The sequence below is a fragment of the Rhincodon typus genome, chromosome 4, assembly GCF_021869965.1.
Source record: "Rhincodon typus isolate 14 chromosome 4, sRhiTyp1.1, whole genome shotgun sequence".
NCBI lineage: Eukaryota > Metazoa > Chordata > Chondrichthyes > Orectolobiformes > Rhincodontidae > Rhincodon > Rhincodon typus.
This window is the reverse complement of record NC_063335.1, coordinates 115,243,341-115,255,270: the sequence shown is the minus strand read 5'-3', so window position 1 is coordinate 115,255,270 and position 11,930 is coordinate 115,243,341. Positions and strand designations below refer to the sequence as shown.

At 44.1% G+C, this 11,930-nt stretch overlaps 1 protein-coding gene across 2 annotated transcripts in view; it reads left to right on the top strand.

Annotated features, from left to right (window-relative positions):
* The window catches only part of LOC109911251 (actin-3), a 92,015-nt gene extending 86,317 nt beyond the window's left edge, over positions 1-5,698 (top strand). The window contains exons 1-3 of one of the 2 annotated variants that reach the window (XM_048595538.1): positions 1,804-1,912; positions 2,085-2,233; positions 4,158-5,698. In XM_048595538.1, coding sequence (XP_048451495.1) covers positions 2,108-2,233; positions 4,158-5,162 — 1,131 coding nt within the window. In that variant the 5' untranslated portion in view covers positions 1,804-1,912; positions 2,085-2,107 and the 3' untranslated portion in view covers positions 5,163-5,698. Of the gene's footprint in view, positions 1-1,803; positions 1,913-2,084; positions 2,234-4,157 lie in introns of those variants that run through there. The other variant, XM_048595539.1, reaches the window with a different exon arrangement.
* The last annotated feature ends 6,232 nt before the right edge of the window (positions 5,699-11,930 follow it).

Below are 11,930 nucleotides of genomic sequence, written 5' to 3'. Positions count from 1 at the left end.
CCTTCATCAGAAAAGCCTTTTCTGATGAAGGGTCTAGGCCCGAAACGTCAGCCTCTCTGCTCCTATGATGCTGCTTGACCTGCTGTGTTCATCCAGCCCTGCACCTTATTGTCTTGGTTTCCACAGCAGCACTGTTTCTTTTTCATTCATTCCCCAGCTGTGGGTGTCAATAGCTGCTGAGAGCAGCATTTATTTAGAAGTCAGATAATTTCTAGAGTGTGGAAGCAGGCCATCTGGCCAATTGAGTCCACACTGACCCTCCAAAAAGCATCCCATCCCATCTCATTTACCCTGCATTCCCCATGGTTAACCCACCTAGCCTACACATCCCTGAACACTATGGGCGATTTAGCATGGCCAAACCACCTAACCTGCACATCTTTGGACTGTGGGAAGAAACTGGAGCACACAGAGGAAAACCACACAGACACGGGGAGAATGTGCAAACTCCACACAGCCAGTCACCTGAAGCTGGAATCAAACCTGGGTCCCTGGCACTGTGAGGCAGCAGTGCTAACCACTGAGCCACTGTCCCTGTTCACTCTTGAGAAACTGGTGGTGGGGCCAAGCATTTTGAACTAATGTGGCTAATATTCGTATGAGCCTATTGCAACTGAAGGCCTTGCATGCCACTTCAAAAGGCAGTCAGTGAGTGACTGGAGTCACAATATGATCCTGACCAGTCAGCTCTGAAGGCATTAATCAGGGTAGAGGTAGGAAGAACTGCCAATGCTGGAGTCAGAGTCAACACAGTGTGGGGCAGGAGGAACACAGCAGGCCAGGCAGCATCAGAAGAGCAGGAAAGTCGACGTTTTGGGTCAGGACCCTTCTTCATTAACCACAGTGTACCCTTGACTTTCCATCTGAAGTAATCAGTCAAATTGAACTCGCCAAGATCTCTGAACTTTGCTAGTCTGGCCACTCTTCTGTATTTTAATTGTTGCATCTTTGGTGATTGTGTCAGTGTCCTGACACGTGATTTCCATGCCTAAACTTTTTACGCTCTCTCTCTTTACTCCATCTTTAAGATAATACTTAAAACCGGCCTCTTTGCCTAAACCTGTGTTCATCTGACAGAATATCGCCTTAGATGTGTATAATTTATCCTGATAGTCACTCCCATGAAGTTCTTTGGAACATTTCAGTTTATTAAAAGTGCTGTATAAAGGCACATTTAAGTCAGTATATTAAACATCCAGACTAGTAGAATGATACTGCTCCGAAGGATGCCATGAGATAGTAAGAACTGCAGGTGCTGGCGTCAGAGATAACACAGTGTGGAGCTGGAGGAACACAGCAGGCTAGGCAGCAGCAGAGGAGCAGAAAAGCTGATGTTTCGGGTCGGGACCCTTCTTCAGAAAATTTTCTGAAGAAGGGTCCCGACCCGAAACGTCAGCTTTCCTGCTCCTCAGAAGGACGCCATACTGTCTTTGCAGGCTGTGTGAAAAGCTGTCCTTCCTTCTGTGCTTCTGAAGAAGGGTCTAGGCCCGAAACGTCAGCCTTCCTGCTCATCTGATGCTGCTCGGCCTGCTGTGTTCATCCAGCTCTAAACCTTGCTATCTCTGTGGATTTAGGGAGTCCACCCACTAAATGGTTAAATCCAATCATAAATATTAATTCAAGTGGGAAATGAATACCAAAATTAGGCTGGAGTGGGATGTTTTATGTTTCAAGGTGTGAATAATACCAGGAAGTCACAAAACAGTTACATGATTGGACTCTTTCCCTGTGGCTGAATTGAACTCCACCCACTTGTACATCAATGGCTGGTTTGTAACCATCACCTTGCATTTCATTGGTTGGCTGCTTCATGTGATGGGAATTTGGGTGGAGATTCATGCTCTTTAAAGAAAGTGGCTCTGTAAAGAAGCATATCTGTTAGCCTGGAAGCAATAGGATCCTTTTCCAGAAGGTGATGTGAGGCTATTTTAAAAATTAAATAGCTATGTTTAAGTTGTGCAAGTTGCTGGTATTCTTGATAATTGTAAACCCTGTAAATTGTCCTTGAGTGGACATCAATTTGGTCTGTAAATTGTGTGCTTTGGGTCTGTATTAATGGTTTTCTTTCTCTTTTTCTCTTTCAGTCACCTCCTGCAGATTCTAAGCCATGGCTGATGATGAGATTGCAGCTCTGGTGGTCGACAATGGGTCTGGGATGTGTAAAGCTGGCTTTGCAGGCGATGATGCTCCCAGGGCTGTGTTTCCCTCCATTGTGGGACGTCCCCGTCACCAGGTAACTTTTTAAAATGAAAAGTGTTTTAGCTTTTCTTTAGAAAAGTTCCTTTTTCAGTAAAACTGAAATGCCAACTGTCTATTGCTTACTTGAAGTCCATGTAGTCACTAAAGCTATAGTGTTGAATGTTGACTGAAATGGGAATGTGAGCAGAGCTGACTTGTACTTCCCAGTCAACTTCACTTCACTCACTTAGTGATGGGAGACTTGTCTTTAAGTGTGGGATGTAATTGACTTGTATTTCTGGGTTGACTTTGGGGCAAGGGTTTGATTGAGACTGTTAAAGTTTGTAATGGGACCAAGATTTACCTCCTATCACTTCCAACATTGAATTACTTCATGAAGTGACTTGGGTCTGTCAAAGCTGTGACAAAAACACTTGATTTGCTTCTTGGTACCTCAACCCTTCCAAGTTTTAAAAACTAACCCTTCTGATGCTCCTTGTACCCTAGTCTATCTCCCCAGAATAGACTCAATGTTCCTTTGCCCCTTGACAGCCACTCTATAAAATCACCTAGATTGTGTCACTTTTTATATAGCACTTGGAATGTGGGTGTTACTTGACATTGGCATTAATTAGCTTTCCCCTTGGTGTCGGTGAGGGTTCCTTAGCTTGAGAAAACTGACAGGCTGTTTTTATTTTAGTAATGGTCAGTCCTATGGATAAACTCCAGCATGCTGTGCTGTCAAAGGTGCTTACTTTCTTTACTGAGATTAAATTGGATGTTCTGAATCTCCACTGGTACTGGAGATGCCTGGAGGTGTGAGGTATTCTCCACCTGATTCTTATTCAATGTCCCTTCAAAGACATTCTTGAACATTAGCTTGCTTACAGTTTGTGGGATGTTCTGATTGAAATGGCTACACTTCAGTATACTTTTGTACACTTTCTACTGATTCTTGGTACATTTTTTTTTTTATTGTACCATGTTGAATACAACTTAAAGTGCAGACATAATCAGAAGTCAGAACATCAGGTTATAGTCCAACAGATTTATTTGAGCTCATAAGCTTCTAGAGCACTGCCCCTTCATTGGGGGAACTTCACCTAACAAAAGAGCAGTGATCTGATAAAAATTGTGACTGTCAAATAAACCTATTGGACTAGAACCTGGTGTTCTGACTTTGACTTTGTCCACCTCAGTCCAACACCAGCACCTCTCCATCAGTGCAGAACATAATTAGCTTAATCAGTTTACCACTGTAGGATTGGAACTCTTGGCTCTGTTCACAAGAACTTTTAGCAGTAATTAAATATGGCAGGTGTTATTACAGAATCTCTGGTTCACGTACATGCAGTCCTTTTCAGAGCCTTAATCTCCTTGCTAGGAATGGGCAAGATTAGCCCCAACTTTCTTGAATTTGCCAGGTTAGGGAATACTTCCACTTCTGGGTAACTGCCATAAATAAACTTAAGAATGAATTGAACTTTCATTCCTCAGACATGAGGATAATACAGCTCTACTGTAAAACTTGCATTATCACAATACAAAAGACTACCCTGGTTGTACAGATTTGCTAATCACTTTTTCTTAATGTAAAACTTTCTCACCAAATTTGAGTTGTAACTAATCCCTGTACTGGGGAGGGAGATCTAGTTGGCCCTGTATCTAAGATCCTGTTATGCTAGTTAGTGTAAAGTTGGATTATGGCTAAACATTACTCATTTGTGTGAATTTGTCCATTAATCTCTAGGTGTAGTAGCAAGCTACAACATGATCCTAATCCCAGTACAAATGAATTCCTAAACAATTTATAGTCCAAGATTAGTGTTTTCAGTCGTACAGACATTTTGTACACTTCTTTTTTTATATTTTAAAAAAAAAAATTCAAAGAAGTGAATGGGTTTGAGAAATGTGAATTACTCTAAGTGCCCTGAGTACGATCATGATTGTTACATCCTTTGTTTTATTTCTCATTCTAGGGGGTGATGGTTGGAATGGGTCAGAAAGACAGTTACGTTGGAGATGAAGCCCAGAGCAAGAGGGGCATTCTGACCCTGAAGTACCCAATTGAACACGGCATTGTGACCAACTGGGATGACATGGAGAAGATCTGGCACCACACCTTCTACAATGAACTGCGAGTGGCCCCAGAGGAGCATCCTGTTCTCCTCACAGAGGCACCCCTCAACCCCAAAGCCAACAGGGAGAAGATGACCCAGATCATGTTTGAGACCTTCAACACCCCAGCCATGTACGTTGCCATTCAGGCCGTGCTGTCCTTGTACGCTTCTGGCCGTACGACTGGCATTGTGCTAGATTCTGGTGATGGTGTGTCCCACACCGTGCCAATCTATGAAGGGTATGCCTTGCCTCATGCGATCCTGAGGTTGGACTTGGCTGGTCGGGATCTCACTGATTACATGATGAAGATCCTGACTGAACGTGGCTATTCGTTCACGACCACAGCCGAGAGGGAGATTGTGCGTGACATCAAGGAGAAACTTGCTTATGTGGCCCTGGACTTTGACTCTGAGATGCAGACAGCCAGCTCCTCTTCAGCCTTGGAGAAAAGTTACGAGCTCCCTGATGGCCAAGTCATCACCATTGGCAATGAGCGCTTCAGGTGCCCAGAAGCCTTGTTCCAGCCCTCCTTCATTGGTATGGAATCTGCTGGGGTCCATGAGACCACATATAACAGCATCATGAGATGTGATGTAGATATCAGGAAGGATCTGTATGCTAATACTGTTCTGTCTGGTGGAACCACTATGTTCCCTGGTATTGCTGATCGGATGCAGAAGGAAATCACAGCCTTGGCTCCGAGCACAATGAAGATTAAGATCATAGCCCCACCAGAGAGGAAGTATTCAGTATGGATCGGAGGCTCCATCTTGGCTTCTCTCTCCACCTTCCAGCAAATGTGGATCAGTAAGCAGGAGTATGATGAGTCTGGTCCCTCTATTGTCCATCGCAAGTGCTTCTAACTTGCTGTAGGGACCAGAACTGTCTTGTGACCCTGCCTCATTCCTTAAACTCTTTTGTCTGACTGACAGAATTCAATGGTCTAATTTTCACCTTGCCACACTGAAACCTACTTGTATCCAAGGCCATCTTTGACACTCATATTTTAAGTAGCAAGTGTGAAACTTTGAAGCCTGCTTCCTGTCAAAAGACAAGATCCTGGATTGTCAATTGTCTTACATGAGTAATTCCAAACTATCCTCAATCAAGATAACTATGAAGCAGTGTTTCTCTTTTCTCTTGAGAATTAGAGACTCACTAAGGGCTTCCAATTGTTATACTGATAGTGACAGATGTATTACACTTGTGTTCCATTAAGACAAATTGGCATCCTCAAGAAGTTACAGCTATAACATGTCAATACTTCATGATCAGATTGGAGTTTTTGGATGTTGGAGCTTGTGGGAATTAATACTTTACTCCAAATCTGTTAATAACAATGAAATATTACTTGTTTATAACTGTTCAATTGTAGAATAATAAAATGGATTTTTGGTCACGAATGTCTTGTTTCAATCATTACTTGCTCTGATTTCAATTGCTAAATGACATTCTGCAGAATCTGGTCTTTCTCTAGAAACAGCAAGAGTTGGCAATTCAGCCCTGTGAGCATGCTCTGATCCACTTGGCCTGTTCCTGCTTTATCCCTATAATTCTTTGATCCTCTAACTCCTTTTTAAACACTTTTTGGTTTTTTTTTCCATGTAAGTGCTTCAGGCAATAATTCCACGGGCTCACTGCTCTAGCTGAAATTTCTCCACTTCAGCCTTATGCCTATGTCTCTAAGGATGGATTTAAGTGGGGCCCATGTGGGTACCAGGGATGACTCTTCCACAATGCCCATTAGGCTGACTAGCCTGGAATTCCTGGCTTTCCCCTCTTTTAAACACCAGTTATGTTAGCTAACTGTCATAGAGGAACTATTCTGCAGTCTATAGAATTTTTTTTCTGGAAGATGCCCACCAATGCATTAAACTCTTTCCAGGGCCACCTGTTTAAGGAAGCAACTAAACCCACTATGGTAAGTTAGTTATCAACATGTTCAGTCATGGTATTGGTACCCTCCTCTTAACAAGGTAGAGAAATATCCACCATGCTCAAATGATAAAGCAGACTTTGGACTTAATGGCTTGATTCTCTTCCTAGACAATAAAATACATGCCTTAAACAAGGAAGGAATTCATTTAAAAAATGAACCAGAGCTTCTGGTTGCCTGCCACTTCCTACCACTGTTCTTGTTTGCCAATATTTCTGTCTCAGGTCTATTGCAGTACTCAAATAAGGCTTATGAGCTGAAGGAGCATCTCCCACAGGAGTTGTAATAATGTGGAAAGGCAAGGAGTGATTAGAGATGGTCAATGTGGCTTTGTGCATGGGGAAATTCAATCAACTTGATTAAGGTTTTATCTTGAAGCAGTAACAAAGCTAATCAATGAGGACAAAGTGGTGGACATTTTTTTCCTTTATTCATTCATGGGATGAGGGCATCACTGGCCAGGCAGCATTTATTGCCCATCCCTGATTGCCCAGAGGGCAGTTCAGTAAACCACACTGCTGTGGGTCTGGAGTCACATGTAGGCCAGACCAGGTAAGGATGGCAGTTTTCCTTCCCTAAAGGGCATTAGTGAACCAGATGGGGTTTTCTGACAATCAGCAATGGATTAGAAGCTTAATTCCAGATATTTATTGAATTCAAATCCTACCATCTGCTGTGGTGGGATTCAAACCGAGGTCATATTACCTGGGTTTCTGGATCAACAGTCCCATGATAATACCACTAGGCCACTGCCTCCCCATGATCTATTTGGACTTCAGCAAGGCATTTGACAAGGTTCATCATGGTAGACTGGTTAGCACGGTTAGATCACATAGAATACAGGGAGAACAGAACTGGCTGGAAGGTAGAAGCCAGGGTGGTTGCGGAGGGCTGCTTTTCAGACTGGAGGCCTGTGACCAGTGGTATGCCACAAGGATCAGTGATGGTCCTAGGCCTCCTCCAGTGCCACAATGATGCCACCCGAAGGTTGCAGGAATAGCACTTCATATTGCACTTGGGAACCCTGCAGCCCAATGGTCTCAATGTGGACTTCACAAGCTTCAAAATATCCCCACCCCGACCTCATTCCCAAGACCAGCCCAGCTCGTCCCCACCTCCTTGACCTGTCCATCTTTTCTCCCACCTACCCACTCCTCCCTCCTCACTGACCAACCCCCATCCCAACTCCCTACCTATTAGCCTCATCCCTGCCTCCTTGATCGGTCTGTCCTCTCTCCACCTTCCATCATTGCCTCCACCTCTATTTATTTCAGAGTCCCCTTCCCCTCCCCTATTTCTGAAGAAGGGTCCAGACCCAAAACATCAGCTTGCCTGCTCCTCTGATGCTGCCTGGCCTGCTGTGTTCATCCAGCTCTACACTTTGTTAGCTCAGTGATGGGCCTGCTGCTTTTCGTCATTTATATAAATGAGTTGGATGTGAACATAGGAGGTATGGTTAGTAAGTTTACAGATGACACAAAAATTAGAGATGTAGTGGACAGTGAAGGTTACCTCTGTATAATGGGACCTCGATCAGATGGGCCAAGGTGTGGCAGATGGAGTTTAATTTAGATTAAATGTGAGCTGCTGCATTTTGGAAAGGCAAATCAGGGCAAGACTTATACACTTAATGGTAAGGACCTGGGGAGTGTCGCTGAACAAAAAGACCTTGGAGTGCAGGTTCATAGTTCCTTGAAAGTGGAGTCACAGGTAGGTAGGATAGTGAAGAAGGTGTTTAGTATACTTGCCTTTATTGGTCAGTTCATTGAGTATAGGAGTTGGGAGATCATGTTGCAGCTGTACAGGACATTAGGACACTTTTGGAATTCTGTGCGCAATTCTGGTTTCCATCCTATAGGAAAGATGTTGTGAAACATGAAAGGGTTCAGAAAAGATTTACAAGGAGGGTTGAAGGGTTTGATCTATAGGGAGAGGCTGAATAGACTGGAGCTATTTTCCCTGGAGTGTTGGAAGCTGAGGGGTGACCTTATAGAGGTTTATAAAATCATGAGAGGTATGGATAGGGTAAATAGACAAGATCATTTCCCTGGGGAGGGGGTGTCCAAAACTAGGGGGCATAGGTTTAAGGTGAGAGGGAAAGGTTTAAACGGAACCCAAGGGGCAACGTTTTCACACAGAAGGTGGTGCATGTATGGAATGAACTGCCAGAGGAAGTGGTGGAGGTTGGTACATTTACAACATCTAAAAGGCATCTGATGGGTGTATGAATAGGAAGGGTTTAGAGGGATATGAGCCAAATGCTGGCAAATGGGACTAGATTAATTTAGGATATCTGGTCGGCATGAATGAGTTGGACTGAAGGGTCTGTTTCCATGCTGTACAGCTCTATGATTCTTCCTCCCAGGTACCTCACAGCTTTAGAAAAATATCAGAATGTGAATACCCTCTTCCTTGCTTTTAACTTTCCCCTCAAACCTCTAGGTTCTGTCCTGTATCTGTTGTTTGAGCATAGCCAGCCCATTTTCAACCATATACAATCCTCATTACCATGCCTGGCAATTTTGTCTCTTTGATTCAAAAGGGAGCTGAGAGGTAACTTTTCACAAAGGGTGGTGCATGTATGGAATGAGCTGCCAGGAGGAAGTGGTAGAGGCAGGTACAATTACAACATTTAAAAGACATTTGGACAAGTACATGGATAGGAAATGTTTACAGAGATATTCAATATTGAGTCCAGAAGGCTATAGAGGACAAAGAGGGTGGTGATGAATGGGGACCGTTCAGGCCGCTTTTCCTCCTCTGCCACCTCCCAGTCATGAACCACTTCAGCTCCCCCTCCCACTCCTTGGACGACATGTCTATCCTGGGGCTCCTCCAGTGCCACAACGATGCCACCCGAAGGCTGGAGAAACAGCACCTCATATTCCGCATGGGAACCCTGCAGCCCGATGGTCTCAATGTGGACTTCACAAGCTTCAAAATCTCCCCACCCCCGACCTCATCCCAAGACCAGCCCATCTCTCCCCGCCTCCTTGACCTGTCCGTCTTCCCTCCCACCTACCAACCCCTCCCTCCTCACTGACAACCCCCATCCCAACTCCCTATCTACACTCACCTTTACTGGCTTTGTCCCCGCCTCCTTGACCTGCCCGTCTTCTCTCCACCTATCTGCTCCTCTATCCATCTTCTATCATCGCCTCCCCCATCTCTATTTATTTCAGAGCCCCCTTCCCCTCCCCCATTTCTGAAGAAGGGTCCAGACCCGAAACCTCAGCTTTCCTGCTCCTGATGCTGCCTGGCAATCTATGTTTATCCAGCTCTACACCTCGTTATCTCTTTCTTAGACTTGCTGCAGTGTTCCAGCGAAGCTTAGCACAAGCTGGAAAAACAGCACCTCATTTTTCGCATGGGAACCCTACAGCCTTCTGGGCTCAATACTGAGTTCAACAATTTTAGGGTTTGAGATACCTTCTCCCATGTCCTTACACCAAACCCCACACACCAGGCCTTGCTATTATATGATCTGCTATTACACACAACCTCTTGTTAGCCACTAATAGTCCTCATTAGCAGCCATTTGTTCTCCAAGGCTGACCATTATCCATTCATTTGTCTGTCCAACTGTTCACTCTTTGAGCTCTATCTACACCTATCGTTTACTCCTTAGCCCCTCTCCCCACCCTATATTCTGCATTAAAACCAACTTTCTCAGAGCTACCATCAGAGGAAGGGTGACTGGACCCAAAAATTAACTCCGATTTCTCTCCACAGATGCTGCCAGACCTGCTGAGTTTTTTCAGCAATTTCTGTTTTTGTTTTTGATTTCCATCATCTGCAGTTCTCTTGGTTTTCCTACAGAAATTTATAGTCAGTTTATATGTTCCTGGCATAATCTACTATTCCCCTTTTAATCAATCTTTTTGCCCTTTGCCAAAATCAGATGTGAAATGGCAAAGAGGTGGCTCATGTAGAATGTACACGAGTTTAATAATGTCCTTTGGGGAAGGAAATCTATTGTCCTTACTCACTCTGGCTTGTATGTGACTCCAGATCTGTAGCAATGTGGTTGAATCTTAACTATCCTTTGAATCAATTGAACAAGCCGTTCAGTTTTAGGGCATTTGGGAATGGGTAATACATGCTGGCTTTGCCAGCAATGCCCACATCCTGTGAGAAAAACACCATCACAGATGTCTGAATGTCCTTTTTTTCCTGTTATAAATTCTATGCAAACCACAAATTGGCGAACAGTGGAAAACAGTTTAAAAGTTTTGAGGCAGACGGTGAAAAGTTGGAGAGTCTGAGACAGGCCTGAACATGGCCCAGTGATACATACAGGAAGGAAGAGTGTGTGAGACAGACAGAACCCCGAGGGCAGGAACCTGCCCCAACGGAAACTGCAGAGACACTTCACATTCCTTACCTTATTTGGAAGAAAACTCGAGCACATGGGAGTGTCGTTTATAGGAGTGGCAGGCGCGAGAACTAGTAAATGACACAGTAATATCAAAAAGAGATCTCAATCAGGAGCCTCAATGTCCTTTCCAGAGAAGAGTTTCAGTGGTCGAGAACTAGCAATTCTAAGCTGGTGCGCTTAGAATCCATGTTAGATTCATACCTGGTTGGAAACATTGAATTGGACTTTGCAATCAATGAGTTTTAAAATTTAGACACTGTTGTAATGTAGGAATCATTAGAGCCAATTTGCACGCAATGAGGTTCTAAAAAAAATGCAATGTGCCATATGTCCTGCATTTATGTTTTTTTAATGACTGAAATTCGCATTTTGGCCAGGACACTAGGGGCAAATGTTGACCTCTTCTTCAACAGAAATATTGGCCTCAAATCAATTACATCCACCAGCATGAGAGAGCAGACAGGGCCTTGGTATAAGATCAGAAAATAAAGATGGTACCAACACAGCATTGCTTTCACTATTTAAAAGATAGTGTGTTCATACCTCAGTAATGATCACCAACAGCGCAGCACTCCCTCAGTACTGACCCTCTGACAGTTCAGCACTCCCTCAGTATTGACACTCCAACTGTGCCTCCTTCCCTCAACATTGACTCTCCGACAGTGCGGCATTCCCTCAGCACTGACCCTTCAACATAGCAACACTCTCTCAGCACTGACCTTTCGACGATGCAACACTCTCTCAGCACTGATCCTCTGACAGTGCGACACTCTCTCAACACTGATCCTCCAACAGTGCGGCACTCACTCAGCACTGATCCTCTGACAGTGCAGTACTCCCTCAGTATTGACCCTCTGACAGTGCGGCACGCCCTCTGATCTTTTGACAGTATGCAGTCCAATAGTTCTGTATTTTAGATCCATAGAGTCATCGACGTCTCCAGCATGGAAACAAGTCTTCGGCCAACTTGCCCATGCCGCCCATTTTTCACAATTTAAACTAGTCCTATTTGCCTGCATTTTGTCCGTATCCCTTCATACCTATTCCATCCATGTAGTTGTCTAACAGTTTCTTAAATGACAAAACTGTATTCGCTTCCACCACTGCCTCTGGCAGCCTGTTCCAGACACTCAGCACCCTCTGTGTGAAAAAATTGCCCCCATACTCTTTTGCATCTCTCCACTCTTATGTTAAACCTATTCCCTCTAGTTTTAGACTCCTCCACCATGAGGGAAAAGCTGTCAGCTATCTACTTTATCTTTGCCTCTCATGATTTTATATTGCTCTATAAAGGTGTGGCATGGTGGCTCAGTGGAT